The sequence below is a fragment of the Schistocerca nitens genome, chromosome 4, assembly GCF_023898315.1.
Source record: "Schistocerca nitens isolate TAMUIC-IGC-003100 chromosome 4, iqSchNite1.1, whole genome shotgun sequence".
NCBI classification, from domain to species: domain Eukaryota; kingdom Metazoa; phylum Arthropoda; class Insecta; order Orthoptera; family Acrididae; genus Schistocerca; species Schistocerca nitens.
Genome location: NC_064617.1, coordinates 774,965,816 through 774,982,247, shown reverse-complemented (window position 1 = coordinate 774,982,247; position 16,432 = coordinate 774,965,816). Strand labels below are relative to the sequence as shown.

Genomic DNA, 16,432 nt, shown 5'->3' with positions numbered 1-16,432 from the left:
TCAATGGGGGACAGATCCGGAGATCTTGCTGGCCAGGGTAGTTGACTTACACCTTCTAGAGCACGTTGGGTGGCACGGGATACATGCGGACGTGCATTGTCCTGTTGGAACAGCAAGTTCCCTTGCCGGTCTAGGAATGGTAGAACGATGGGTTCGATGACGGTTTGGATGTACCGTGCACTATTCAGTGTCCCCTCGACGATCACCAGTGGTGTACGGCCAGTGTAGGAGATCGCTCCCCACACCATGATGCCGGGTGTTGGCCCTGTGTGCCTCGGTCGTACGCAGTCCTGATTGTGGCGCTCACCTGCACGGCGCCAAACACGCATACGACCATCATTGGCACCAAGGCAGAAGCGACTCTCATCGCTGAAGACGACACGTCTCCATTCGTCCCTCCATTCACGCCTGTCGCGACACCACTGGAGGCGGGCTGCACGATGTTGAGGCGTGAGCGGAAGACGGCCTAACGGTGTGCGGGACCGTAGCCCAGCTTCATGGAGACGGTTGCGAATGGTCCTCGCCGATACCCCAGGGGCAACAGTGTCCCTAATTTGCTGGGAAGTGGCGGTGCGGTCCCCTACGTCACTGCGTAGGATCCTACGGTCTTGGCGTGCATCCGTGCGTCGCTGCGGTCCGGTCCCAGGTCGACGGGCACGTGCACCTTCCGCCGACCACTGGCGACAACATCGATGTACTGTGGAGACCTCACGCCCCACGTGTTGAGCAATTCGGCGGTACGTCCAACCGGCCTCCCGCATGCCCACTATACGCCCTCACTCAAAGTCCGTCAACTGCACATACGGTTCACGTCCACGCTGTCGCGGCATGCTACCAGTGTTAAAGACTGCAATGGAGCTCCGTATGCCACGGCAAACTGGCTGACACTGACGGCGGCGGTGCACAAATGCTGCGCAGCTAGCGCCATTCGACGGCCAACACCGCGGTTCCTGGTGTGTCCGCTGTGCCGTGCATGTGATCATTGCTTGTACAGCCCTCTCGCAGTGTCCGGAGCAAGTATGGTGGGTCTGACACACCGGTGTCAATGTGTTCTTTTTTCCATTTCCAGGAGTGTATATACTTAGCGATTTTTTTATCACCCTTTTTCAAACAGAGCTATCACTTTTTTGAGTAGCAGGGACAATTCCTTGTTGTAGAAATGTTTTGAATCTATTGCATAATAAACTTAGCCTATATGTTTATAACAATGTTTTACTAGAAATATTGCCCACACCAACACAATTCTTATTTTTAATGACTTCATTAGTTTTTCAATCTTATTTAATGCAACAGAAGGTATATGTTTTTTTATATGTTTATTTATTTGCCGTTCAGCTAGTATACAATGCAATTGGCTTCATAAAAATACATTGTATATATTCATAAAAGTATATAATGATATCTGTGAGGTTTTGATGCTGATAGCTTTCTGTAGAAGAACCCTGAACCATTAACATTTGAATGTCAGTGAATTAAGTGATGTTTTGGAGACATTTTTTATTAACTGTTGTCAAAGAAATCATTAATTGCAGATATGTTCAGAAGGCACTTCAAAGGTTGTTGAGTACTCTGGTAGCTCAATATGAAACACTGACCAGAGTTATTTAATCATTAGAAAATGCAACCTTTTTTTAATGGGCAGTTAAAAATATATAGTGAAGTGTGTAACAAGGAAGAATGGAAACCCATTGTCAAGTACCGGGGGTTACCATATGACCAAAGGAGTTTTCTGAAGTGAAATTCTGGTTTTTTTACTCAGTTAACGCATTAGCCTTACAAGTGAGTTGCTTCTCTAGTGCTGTTTCATACATTACATTTTATTTCTCTAATTTTAGCACTCCACCAAATAATGCTTTTAATCACATTTGACAAAGTCATTGTAATTCAGATTTATTTGAAGTTAAAGAAATAATGTTATTGAGCATTACCCTAAACCCACTGATAAACTGGCCACATCTGAGGCCATGGAAAGCCATCATTCCCAACAAGTGAGTGAAGTTCCAATGAGTGAGTGAATACTTTGCAACTTTGTAGTAGTAGTTTATAGCTACAGAACAAAAATACACAACACGTTTCATTGCATTGCTCTCATTGGAAACACTATTTCAGGCTGAAATTTATTCCAATAACATTGACTGTCTCCCTGTTGCAATCAATGGCTGCAGTTTTGAATTATTTCCCTACATGTAATCCATTTGTTATTACAACTTTTAATATTTATGACATTCATATCTCTGTTCAGTAATAAAATATCTGTATTTATTATCAGGCAATAACAGTAATGCAATGCCTGTTTTTATGCAGAAAAAGACACAAAGCATTCTAATACCTAGCAAGCATTGAATGGTTTGGAAAACAATCTGTCTCTCTCAGGTCACCCCCTCCCTCTCACCGTTCATCCCTGAACTTCTTCAAATCAAATGACATAGCAGAGTTGTCAGTGCACCAGGCACATATTCTCAGGAGGAGTTGGCTCTAGGTGTGTGTTGATCCAGCATGGTGCAGATTTGCATTGATTCAATCCCAGTCTTAAACTCTTGACTTCCATTCATTACTCCTGTCTTACTTCCTCTAGAACTGCTCTTCAATACTTTCCATGTCAGTTAGCAATGTTTATCACAATCAGTTACTACATACAAAATTTATTAAATCATCTGCTCCTTATTTTGTATCATATTAACAACTTTATTCACAGTTGCGAGAAGACTTCGACTGTGGGAAGGACATTACCCTTGGTCGGGATCACTGTCCACATGATGTGGCCACTCTGTTGAAGGAGTATTTCAGGGATCTGCCAGAACCGTTGCTTTGCAGGGACCTGTATCCAGCCTTTGTTCAGACACAGCGTAAGTATAATTGCATTGCATGGCAGTGGCCCCTGAGTTTCTATAGCTGTATCAACTATGGATATTTTTCTTTAGCATGTTTCATTTCTTGCTGTTTTCAGTAAATCACTTACTATCTGTGTCCTCTTTCTTGATGCCTTAGCTTACTGGTCCTCAGTTGGTGAAAGTCAGAATTTTTCTTGCAAATAAGGTACCCGCCTCACCAACTGCCATCCTTGAGATTCAGATAAAACTTGAGCACAACAGTAGCCAACAGCATTAGTGCTCATTCTTTCTATTTTTAATTTCAGTCATTTGTAAAGACCTACAATTATGCTGTAGAATACATACCGTGATATGCATCTATCACTTCATAAGGCAATATGAACTTTGATTACTGCCTTATAGACATTTAAACATCAGGTCCCTTTAATGTAATCCTCCTCTTTTTCAAACAATGGAAAATCCAGGATGGAATGTAACAATACCAGAGAAGTAAAGTTGCTACTCGCCATATAGCGGAGATGCTGAGTCGCGATAGGCACAACAAAAAGATTCACACAATTATAGTTTTCGGCCATTAAGGCCTTTGTCAGCAGTAGACACACACACACACACACACACACACACACACACACACATGCAAATGCAACTTGCACACACATCTGCAGTCTCACAGAGCTGAAACAACACTGCGAGCAGCAGCACCAGTCCATGATGGGAGTGGCAACTGGGTGGGGGGAAAGGAGGAGGCTGGGGTGGGGAGGGGGAGGGATAGTATGGTGGGAGAGGCGGACAGTGAAGTATTTCAGTTTAGACAGAGGGTAGTAGAGAAGGTGCGGAGGGGGGGGGGGGGGGTTAGTAGTGGAAAGGAGAGAAATAAAAAGAAATTAAAAGTCTGGGTGTGGTGGTGAAATGATGGCTGTGTAGTGCTGGAATGGGAACAGGGAGGGGGGGGGGGGGGGGGCTGGATGGATGAGGACAGTGACTAACAAAGGTTGAGGGCAGGAGGGTTACAGGAACATAGGATGTATTGCAGGGAAAGTTCCAACCTGCGCAATTCAGAGAAGCTGGTGTTGGTGGGAAGGATCTATACGGCACAGGCTGTGAAGCAGTCATTGAGATGAGGGATATCATGTTTGGCAGTGTGTTCAGCAACAGGGTGGTCAACTTGTTTTTTGGCCACAGTTTGTCGGTGGCCCATCATGCGGACAGACAGCTTGTTGGTTGTCATGCCACTCTCATCATGCACTGGTGCTGCTGCTCGTAGTGTGGTTTCAGCTCTCTGAGACTGCAGACGTGTCTGCAAATTGTGTGTGTGTGTGTGTGTGTGTGTGTGTGTGTGTGTGTGTGTGTGTGTGTGTGTGTCTACTGCTGACAAAGGCCTTAATGGCCGAAAGCTATAATTGTGTGAATCTTTTTGTTGTGCCTATAGCGACTCAGCATCTCCGCTATATGGTGAGTAGCAACTTTCCTCCTCTTTTTCAAAAATACATGAGGGAGGTGGAGTTGACAATATCCAGACTAATCTCTTCCCATGGGTATTCAATGTGTGCAGGTGTACTTCCCTTCTAGTGCTCCCTCCAGCGCCCGCTTGAATCTGTCACAATATATCTTCAAAAGAGCACAGTGAATTGTGGGCTCATTGAAGGCATAGAGGAAACACAGGTTCACTCTTTACACCAATAGTTTAAAATATTGAACAAACAATACAAATACATTTATTGAATAATAGAAAGTCCAGGTTGGAATATCAACAACTATAAAAATGATAGATTTCTACTCACCATAAAGATGACACACTGTGGTGCAGACAGACACAATAAAAAGACTGTTATACACTGATCTTTTGGCCAAAGCCTTCGGAAAAGAAAGGAAAACACACACACATTCACACAAGCAGGCACACCTCACGCACACATGACTGCTGTCTCTGGCCATACTGACTGGCAGTCTGGTCAGATCAGCCAAAGATAGTGGTCATGTGTGCAAGAGGTGTGCCTGCTTATGTGTGTGTGTGTGTGTGTGTGTGTGTGTGTGTGTGTGTGTGCTTCCCTTTGTTTTCTGAAGAAGGTTTTGGCTGAAAGCTCAGTGTGTAACAGTCTCTTCATAGTGTCTGTCTGCAAGTCAGCATGTCATCTAAAGTGAGCAGCACTCAATCTTCATCCTTTTCATAATTGTAAATACATTTGCTGGTATGATGAAATTGTCAAAGCAGTTTGGCAAGGCTTTTTGTAGAAATAATTCACATTGAAGCACAACACCAAACAATTCAGTGCATATATATAAGCATAACAGTTTGGTATCTATTCTTTATATTAATCCTATCTACAACTACAGGGATACGAAACAGACGGCTGCAGTATGAAGCTCTGCAGCACTTAATTCAGCTCCTGCCTGTGGCAAACAGAGACACCTTGTGGTCACTCGTCAGCTTCTTGGCCAATGTCGCAAGACATGCTCCAGATACCCAGGATGCCTCAGGTATGTTCACAAATTCTTACATTCCCTGTACAACTACAATTTATTCACACTATATGGTGCCGTCTAAACCACATGTTGACAGGAGGGCAGTGGCCACTGAATTATGACTATTTTTCCAAGCCATTAATGCATATAGCCTCTTAATGTTACACACATATTACATAGTGATAAGACTAATCAGTCAGTCAACAGTCAGAACAAGAACTTACTGGCATGAGAAAACTAAGATTCTGAGGGTTCTGAGACCAGTGCACTGATCCCAGAGACAGCTGTATTTGTGGATTGTTTAAGAGCTGCCATAAATTGTATTGAGACTGATGTCAACAGTACTACTGCCAGTCTGAAAAGGACACTGGCAGATTGATAGCTGAGGCAAATGCCCAGATTTGCTGACAGAAATGTAGGTGCAAACAGACACAGCACTGCAGGACAATTTTCGCCCAACTCAGCAGTGATCAGTCTAAAAATATACTGCTAGACAGATATACTTTTCATTCCCTAGATCAAAAGTGAGGATATACTCAAGGATGTACAACATGTTATAAAACAAAAATACATACACCTAGCAATGAAAAATTATTCTAATGTCACTTCCAAAGATCCTAAGTGCAATTGTCATCATGGATGAGGAATGAGTCAAAAACATCTTAAATATATCTTTGTTTAAGAGGTAATAACAAACTTATTATGAAAAATGTAAATTTGTAATACACTTGTATTTATTTATCATCTATGTCATTGTACAAATGATGAGGGACTTGTTGTACATAGAAATTAAAAATATGGAATGTACAAAATGAAAGTGCCTTCAACATATACCAGTAACTTTCCAATTTCTTTGTATAAGAATGGTGTATAATAATTTGTTTTGATTAGATTAGATTTACTTTCATTCCAATTGATCCATAGTGAGGAGGTCCTCCAGGATCAGTAATAACTACATTTAGAATAAACAGCGACATAGATAGTAAAAGAGTATAATATAAACTGAAACATACAAAGATAGAACTTCTTACAAGAGTTATCACACAACTGCGGCACATATACTAGAGATTATTTTATAAAATAATTTTCTTGATCTTCAAAATATTCATTAACTGGGTGGCAACATATATCAATTAAAAATTTTCTGAGTTCTAATTTAAAATTTATATCATCCTTTAAGTCTTCGATGTATTGTAGAGCTTAACACCCATATAGCTCACATGCTTCTGAGTTTGTGCGCTCTTTGTTTTTTATTCGTGGAGAACGTTCCTGTTCCATGTGTTATAGTTGTGACTGTCAGATTTGTGTGGAGATTGCTCAGATTTGTTTTGGTTAAGAGTACTCATTTAAATATAGGGGGTGAGTCAAAAAGGCCTTAGCAGGTTTGGAATGATGTAGAAATTTATTGAGATAACTTACAGAATCAGTAGATGTATCATTTTGTAGCAAATAAAAGTGTCAAGTGTCATTTTGGTTTGACATGACTACCATTTGTGATGTGGCAGACATCCCAGTGGTAATCAATTTCTTGCCACACTCTTTGCAGCAAATCTGGTGTAACTTGTGCAAGACAGCTCAATGAAGTTCTTGTGCCAAGAGCAAATTGTATGTCTACTTGGTGGTTCTTTAATGTATTCAATACGAAATTTATGGCAAACAGTTGTTGCAGAGTTTGTTTCATGAAGCCAAAACATACAGTGAGCACACTCCAAAAAAGTGAAATTAGCCATTTTAACTTCGTACTACACTGGCACTCCTGGTGGTGGAATGGGGCACTGATGCAATGTATGAATCAAACTTGAGTTTTTTTAGTACTAAATGACACATCCATCGATTCTGTAAATTATCTCAATAAATTTTTGTATCATTCCTAAGTTGTTAAGCCCTTTTTGACTCACCCTGTATAGAGTGATGGCAGATTAAGTATTCCCGATTTCCTGATAAGAGATCTGCAGTGAGCTTGAGTGGGACTATTGGTAATCATTTGAACAACCTATTTTTGTAAGACAAAAATTTCTTTTAAACTAGATTTTGAGCTGGCCCAGAATGCTATTCCATATGAGGCAACAGAATGAAAATATCCAAAGTATGCCATTCTGATAAGGCTGAGTTAAGTCTGTGTGTGAGGAATCTTGCATGGTGTTTTCAATTCAGAGCTTCATCTATACCCATCCCTAACTGTTTTCCAAACTCCACTCTGTATTAGTCTGTCATCCAGTTCTAAATTAATGTCTTCATCCTGAATCATTTTACCAAACTCTGTGTAATTCATTTTCTTCACATTCAGTATAAGTTTATTTGCACTGAACCAAGTTTCAACACTTTTAGGGTTTCCAGAATAAAATTTTCACTCTGCAGGCTGTGACTAAGCCAGGTCTCTGCAGTAGCCTTTCTTCCAGGAGTGCTAGTTCTGCAAGGTTTGCAGGAGAGCTTCTGTGAAGTATGGAAGGTAGGAGATAAGGTACTGGCAGAATTAAAGCTGTGACAACAGGTTGTGAGTCGTGCTTGGGTAGCTCAGTCGGTAGAACACTTGCCCGCGAAAGGCAAAGGTCCCGAGTTCGAGTCTCAGTCCAGCACACAGTTTTAATCTTCCAGGAAATTTCATATGAGTGCACATTCCACTGCAGAGTGAAAATTTCATTCTGGAAACATCCCCCAGGCTGTGGCTAAGGCAGGTCTCAGCAGTATGCTTTCTTCCAGGAGTGCAAGTTCTGCAAGGTTCTCAGGAGAGCTTCTGTGAAGTTTGGAAGGTAGGAGATGAGTTACTGGAGGAATTAAAGCTGTCAGGATGGGTCGTGAATTGTGCTTGGGTTGCTCAGTTGGTAGAGCACTTCCCCACAGAAGGTAAAGGTCCTGAGTTTGAGTCTCAGTACAGCACACAATTTTAATCTGCCAGGAAGTTTCACTTTTAGAGTTCTATCAGCTGTGGAATGTAATGATTTTTTAGAGTCACTCACTATTAGTCTTGTGTTGTGTGCATATAATACAATTTTTGGCTGTATTATATTGTAACTGGCATAATCTGTATCACTTCAGGCAGGGGGATTACCTTCGCAGTCTTGGATGTTATTGAAGTTAGCATATGTTAAAATTCAGGTGTAAGTAAGATACACATATTTTTTTGTTTTCTCCAAAAAAATTCCTGCCTCAAGATACAGACCTCCTAAGATGACACTGCGAAAACCATTTTGAAGATGCGAATTTCGGAAAAATTTTGAAAATGCTGTATCTCTATAACAGTTCTAGATATTTTGTTAGAGTTTTTTATTTGGAAGATAATTGCTTTATGATTACAATGGTCTCCTTCGTTTGGACATATCTGTCAAAGTTCTTTTACTGTTACCTTTTGAATTTTATTTATAATTTACAGAAAAAAAATTTTTTTTTCTAAAATACCAATCCAGAAAATAGATTTTTTTCTGTTGATTAGTACCATATAGTACTATATTCTCTGTAAAGGAGAGCTTCCATTTTTAAGTTGGACAGTTTTTATTTTAAAAAATCACTTTTGTTAAGCTTTCAAGGGTAATGTATGTGTTTACTGAAGTTGTTTTTTTACTAATTTCTTTGTTACAATTTTCATTTCTATTCTCTTTGTTGCAGATATTTCTTATCACTTTCTTTGTTGCAATTATTTCTTATCACTTTCTTTGTTGTAGGTATTTCTTTTCACTTTCATTGTTGCAGATATTTCTCAGACTTTGTTGTAGTTTCTTGTGTGTTTATTTCTCATGGTTGTTCATTGCAGGTTTCTGTATTGTAGTTGTTCATTGCTAATTTGTTTACTGGAGAGGCTTCTAAGAAATCTGAGACCATCCAATGAGTTCTCTGTTTTCATGAGGAATTTGCCAGTTGATACAGTTGCAGTGTGTTTTATGAAAAGGACTTTACGAAATGTCTTCTGACTGTGGTCACAGGAGAGTGAAGTGTGCTGTCTGGTTGCATATCCATAAAAGAGTGATGTATAAGACAAACAAAAAAACAGACTTTGTTCAGGTTGAGAATACGTGTTCCCATTTGAAGACTCTGCTTCGCTGTGAAAATGTTTCCAGTGACGACTTTTTGTGTTCTAAATGTTTTGACAGAATAACAACAATGATAGTATCTGAACAAGGTGTAGGCTCACATGGTGCAGATTTTGCATCAGTAGAGGAAGAATTAAATACCCTGAATCAGTCAACTACAGAGGTAGGTGTTAGTCCTGTTAAGAAACCGTGGTCAGGGAAGTCGAGTCATAAGCTCTATGTATCAAGAAAGTGCAGAGAAATTACTAAAGCTATGGATGAAAGCACTACAGCAAAACTGACCACACTCTTCAAAGTAGAAATTCCATTTTCAGAAGAAAATGAACCAAAGCACTCTTGCACATCTTCCCAGGAATTTTTCACAAATATCAATTCAGCTGTTGAATATTGTGCATCCTACAGTGAAAAGGAGCAAGTTTTAACTATTATTCCAGAGACATTTTCAAAGAAAGCAATTATGAACCACATTCCGTCAGTATCGAAGTACATGGTGGACAAATCAAGAAATGTGAGGTCTGTAACAGGAGTCCTTGGATGACCAGATCCCTATTATGGTCATCCTGTAGAAGTAGCTCAAGTTCAAATAGTGCAGTCATTTTATCTGGAAGATAAATGGGACTGTTCTCGCCAGAGAGCCAACAAAAAAAGACACTATAACTGTAACAGTTGAAGGTCAAAAAGTTTTGAAAGTGAAGAGGTACATGTCTCTCAGTATTAAAAAAACTTTTGCAATTTATAAGAGCAACTATACAACCTCGCATATTGGAAGATCAAAATTTTATACACTACAGCCTAAGCAGGTAGTTCCACACCCACCTAGAGATGTCTGTTTACTTGTGTACTGTGCAAACTTTGAACTTTGTGTGGAAACTTTGAAGAACTTACTGGAGCACATGACATATGACACCTTTGTTGGGCACGTGAAGTCATTAGTAGTCTGTGACGTAAAGTGAGAGACTTGTTTGTTTCAAAAATGGGGTGACTGCACTGGAAAGAGAGGACTGTCTTTACAGGCACTTGGCCTGGAAGACATAACAGGTAACTCTGCAGAAATTACATATGCAACATGCAAAGAAAATTAACTAATTAAGAAAGCTGTTGCCTTTAACAGTTTCATTGATGAACTTGGTAAATGGTCAATGAAAGCAGTAACGCACCAGCATACGAAGAAATTGCAACAACAAAACATTGCAGAAGTGAAAGGGTGTGTACAGGCTGATGAACTATGTTTAGTGTTTCACTGTGATTTTGCTGAGCTTGTGATGGTCTAGGAGGCCTGCTGAAGTACCGTGCTACAAAACATAATCTTTCCAGACCAATAAGTATAAGGGTATCATTGGAGTAATGACCAGGTTTTAATTTTTACAGGAGTGACATATTTTCAAAACAAGACCACAAGTGTTGCAGTTATAAATGATGACACACGACATGACTCAGCACATGCTTTGCTAGGAATGCGCAAAATTCTTCAATGGCAAACAGGGATAGAGAAGATCATCATTGTTTCTGATGGTGCTCCTATTCATTTTAAAAATGATTACCAGCTGTTTGAACTGAGTTAGTCGCTTGTGCCAACTGATTGAGTATACAGTGCTACTGGTCACGGGAAGAGGCCTTGTGATGCTGTAGGAGGCCTGCTGAAGCACCATGCTACAAAACATAATCTTTCCAGACCAAATACAGCTGTGGTTCAGAATGCTGAGGATTTTACGAGAGTCATGAAATCTTACACATCCACAGCCCTCATTCTTTTGTCCAAAGAGGAAATCAAAGAATTCTGTGAGCAGAAAAAAGAAGAACCTGTGAAAGTAGTTCAGAAGACACATTTTTGAACTCAAAGTGATGGTCAAACTCATATTGCACGCACTTTAAAGAGCAAGAAAGAAGAAATTTCGTTTGTTCAGCCAACACTTCAGAAACAGCAGGATAATATTCAGATTCACAACCTGAGAAGGGGAATGTTTTTGAAACAATTTAAAATGCTTGAAAAATAAGTCTCTTACTCATCTCTCAAAACTAAGATTATGTTAAATAATGCTAGGTTTTGATTTTTATGAGCCTGTTATGTGATAATATGGTAATAAAACAGGTTTTATGCATGGCAAAAAATTCAGTTATTTATAAAACCAGTTCAGCCTAAAAGTGGAAGCTCTCCTTTTCAGGGAATGTAGAATTATATGGTACTAATCAACAGAAAAAAAATCAAAACTTTATGGCTTGGTATTTTTGAAAAAAAACTCCATATATTATAAAAAAATTTGACAGATAAGTCCAAATGGAGGATTTCTTTGTAATCAGGTAATCTTTCAAATAAAAAAAAATCTAGAACTACTTCAAAATGTATGTGCAGTGTCATCTTTGGTGGGCTGTACCTCAGAGCAGAAATTTTTTTGGAAAAAAAAACAAAAAAATACATGTTCCTTACTTAGTCCTTCATTTTAACGTATGCTAAATTCAATAACATCTGAGACTATGAAGGTAAGATTTTTTTCCTAGCCTGCCTGAACTGATATGGACTATGCCAATTGTAAATCATTCACGTATATGAGAATGAATAGTGGCCCTGAGATGCTGCCCCGGTTTACTCCTAAAGGAACTTTTTTTAGTTTTGAAACTGACCTTATTATTTTATTTGACTGAGGGGCATACAAGAATTCTTAGGCTATTTTAGCCATGCATAATCAAAGAGAAAACCAGTTTACAACACTAATTTACATTGGTCACATTACTGCACTAAAGATATGCAGAAGTCAGATTTTATGTAACATTCAAACAATTTGATATTATTAATAATATATGTACATCCATTGGTTCTGCAAAGAAATTTGTCAATAGAAAAGAACGAGTTGGCCATGAATAAATCCTTTAGGCTCATCTTAAACTGATAGTTATTAGTACATAAACTTTTTATGGCGTCTAGGGACCTAACTATACTTGGTGATCTGAATATTGAGGCAAAATCTTCCAGTTTGTGTAATATGAGGTTAATAGATACCCTTAACTCATATAATCTCGTAAATGTAGTAAACAGTGATACCAGGGTAACAAAGTCCACATCTAGCAGAATTGATTATGTTATACTATGTAAACATATTAAAGACAGTGTTAGGTGCTGGAATATGGATTTTCACTACTCTGACCACAAATGCCAGCTTGTAGAGTATGTAAACACAAGCATCCCAAAAATGACAAAAGTTATCGAAAATAAAAGAATCCTAAAAGAGGGTAACATCCTTGCCTTAAGAAATAAATTAGCTATAGAGGACTGGGATCTGGTTTACCAGACTGAAGGATCTGAAAACAAATGGGCCAAATTCTATGATACTATGCTAAGACACTTTGACAGATGCTGCCCTGTTAAGAAAATACAAAGAGTGTTCACCCATAACCAAAGTGCAAAAACCAACAGACTGATACTTCCAGCAAATATGATAAAACTCAGGCAAAACATCCAGGACCTGGATGTGTTACACAAGTCAACAAACCTGCAGGTTTTTAAGGCCAAGTACAACGAAGCCAAGAAAATCTTTAAGAAAGAGCTTTCAAATCTAAGAAAACAGATATACAGCAGTGAAATAGCTCAATCAGACAATATAGCCAAGACCTCATGGAGAATTGTAAATCAATTTCGCAAAGCCACACCGAAGCCAGAAACTGAATTTTTAATTATAAGACATGAAGGAAACACAATTAAAGATCCTAATAAAGTCTGCAATGTTTTCAATAAATACTTTATATCTGCAGCTGTTAGTCCAATTAATAACACAGTTGTGAGTAGTGAGGTAAAGCTCTGCCCATTTGAAGAGCCGCCTTTTGAATTCAAACAAGTAAGTGAAAAAGAAATAGGCAGGATAATAAATAACCTAAAGAATAAGTTCTCAACTGGATGGGATGGTTTGAGTAGTATCATGATTAAAAAGTGTAATAAGGAATTAGTTAAAATAATCACCCACCTGGTAAACTGCAGTATCAGAGAACATACATTTCCAAATGTATTGAAATGGAGCACAGTTAAACCAGTGCATAAAAAAGAATCCAAGGAAGAGGTTTCAAATTTCAGGCCCATATCATTAATACCTGTCTTCAGCAAAGTATTTGAAGTTGTGCTGCTGACACAACTTAGTGACTATTTCTTGAAAAATAAGTTCCTAACAGAGACACAACACGGATTCCGAAAAGATCATAGTACTATGACAGCAATTACGGAATTTCTTCACAAAACGTATGGTGCCCTTGATCAAGGAATGCAAACAGCTGGCATATTTCTAGACCTTACTAAAGCCTTTGACTCGGTAAACCATGAGTTACTTTTAAGTAAACTTGAGTCATACAATGTAAATGCCGCATCCATGCAATTGCTGGCTACATATTTATTTAACCACATGCAGTGTACAATGCTGACTTACAAAATCAATAATCAGATCATTAATTTTCAGTCCAAATATGAGACAGTCACACAAGGTGTACCCCAGGGCTCAATTTTGGGCCCTTTCCTTTTCCTAGTGTACATAAATGATATAGAGCAACCTTTCAACTCCCAATTGGTAACCTATGCAGACGATACCTCACTGTTATTTCTTGGTAAACAAAATGATGAGTTAACGTTGGTAGCCACTGAGGGACTACAGCAAATAACTACTTATTTCCAAGATCAAGGTTTGAAAGTTAATATCAGTAAATCTCAGTTATTGCCATTTAAACTTACAAACTCACACCAAACCTCTATCAGTAACATAGGTGGAATTGAAGTAGTGGACACAGAAGGCTGCAGATTTCTAGGTATTCACCTAGATGAAAATCTAAGATGGGTAAACCATATCAAATTTTTATGCAATAAAATCAGCAGTTCATTACATCTAATCAGCCAGTTATCAAAGGTAGTTCCACATCAGACATTAAAAACAATTTATTATGGAACCATTTTTCCACAGATTAATTACGGGATAGAGATATGGGGTTGTGCTGCCGACATACATATGAACAGAATATTAACCCTACAGAAAAGAGCAATCAGAATTATCCATGGATTAGGGTATAGAGATTCATGCAGGGAAATCTTTGTCCATCATAAATACCTAACAGTCTACTCACTGTATCTTTACAAATTAATTATATTTTTTGTGACACATCAAAACAAAGAAACAAAGTGCTCTGATATGCATGCCTATAATGCAATAAATAAAGACTGCTACTACAGACAAAGAACAAAATTAAAAACAACAGACCATAGTCCATGCATTAGTGGTCAAATATGGTACAACAGATTACCGAGCTGTATAAGGTGCCACAAAGGGAACTTATTCAAAGTGAAACTGAAACATTTCTTGATTGACAAATGTTTATACTCTTTAAGTGAATATTAATATTAAACTAAAATAAGTTATTGTATATATATATATATATATATATATATATATATATATATATATATATATATATATATATATATATATATATATATATATCTAAAAAGAAAGATGATGAGACTTACCAAACAAAAGCGCTGGCAGGTCGATGGACACACAAAAAAACACAAATATACACACAAAATTCAAGCTTTCGCAACCAACTGTTGCCTCATCAGGAAAGAGGGGAAGGAGAGGGAAAGACGAAAGGATGTGGGTTTTAAGGGAGAGGATAAGGAGTCATTCCAATCCCGGGAGCGGAAAGACTTACCTTGGGGGAAAAAAGGACAGGTATACACTCGCACACACACACATATCCATCCACACATACAGACACAAGCAGACATATTTAAATATGTCTGCTTGTGTCTGTATGTGTGGATGGATATGTGTGTGTGTGCGAGTGTATACCTGTCCTTTTTTCCCCCAAGGTAAGTCTTTCCGCTCCCGGGATTGGAATGACTCCTTATCCTCTCCCTTAAAACCCACATCCTTTCGTCTTTCCCTCTCCTTCCCCTCTTTCCTGATGAGGCAACAGTTGGTTGCGAAAGCTTGAATTTTGTGTGTATATTTGTGTTTTTTTGTGTGTCCATCGACCTGCCAGCGCTTTTGTTTGGTAAGTCTCATCATCTTTCTTTTTAGATATATTTTTTCCACGTGGAATGTTTCCCTCTGTTATATATATATATATATATATATATATATATATATATATATATATATGTATATATTGTACTAAACTTGTAAAAAAATGCTATGACGTTTGCAAAAGACACCAGTTGGTGTCTCCATGCAAAAAAAATACAATAAATAAATAAAATAAATAAATAAATAAAAGCATGTTACTGAAAATGTGTGTTCCTGAACAGTGGGTATATTTCTGGTCCGCAGTGACTTTGAATCTTAGTGAAGATGTTTTTATTTCTAGTACTGATTCTATAAACTGAGCTGTCGGTGTGAAAATGGGTTATATTATTTTTGACAAATTCCATTAAGTAATAAATATATTGAGAAGCAGTAAGTGTCCCCATTTCGTTGAACAGTCTTCTTATTGTTGTTTTTTCCTGTGACAACATTGAAGCTGTAAACATTGCTAAAATTTGTGACCATGACTAAATTTTGATATTTTGTTTGTTTAAAAAGCAGCTGAAAAAGTTATAGTCAGTTATATGTCTAATTTTAGTGCAACTGTAAAAGTGTTAGAACACTGTATTTACAGTAATTAAATGTCAAATAACAATGACAGTCAAATTCCAAGAATGACAAAGATATCTATGTTACGTTGACACTTGATGTGGGGGAGCAGCCATAAACGGAAAATGCTTTTACGGTCACTATCATCAGTTACCACACTGAGTATCAACTCGGTTTGTGTAGATAATAGTATTGTTGTAAGCAGTAGGCTACATTTTCTAAAGCACTATTTACTTCAGGCAACTGTGAGCTTTACATCAATGTAGAGATAAAAATAACAAATTGTGTTACTGTATTTTACTAAAACGTCTGTTCACTTTATACTTGAGTAGCAAACATAACTTAATTTGATCCAGTCTAACAGGAAATATCACATTTTATGGAAAACATTGAGTAACATCACATTTAGGTAATTCAGTAAGGTATGTATCGGTTTATTCCATAAGCTACCTATCAAAATTTTATGTATTGGTTGTCAGTTTTATTAAATAAAATAGTACTGTATAATTGCAAT

At 38.1% G+C, this 16,432-nt stretch overlaps 1 protein-coding gene across 1 annotated transcript in view; it reads left to right on the top strand.

Moving 5' to 3' along the window:
- LOC126253126 (rho GTPase-activating protein 6) overlaps nucleotides 1–16,432 on the top strand; it is a 1,197,809-nt gene that overhangs the window by 1,121,469 nt on the left and 59,908 nt on the right. The window contains exons 8-9 of the mRNA XM_049954255.1: nucleotides 2,696–2,846; nucleotides 5,166–5,309. Of these exons, the coding sequence (XP_049810212.1) occupies nucleotides 2,696–2,846; nucleotides 5,166–5,309 (295 nt within the window). The remainder of the gene's footprint in view (nucleotides 1–2,695; nucleotides 2,847–5,165; nucleotides 5,310–16,432) is intronic.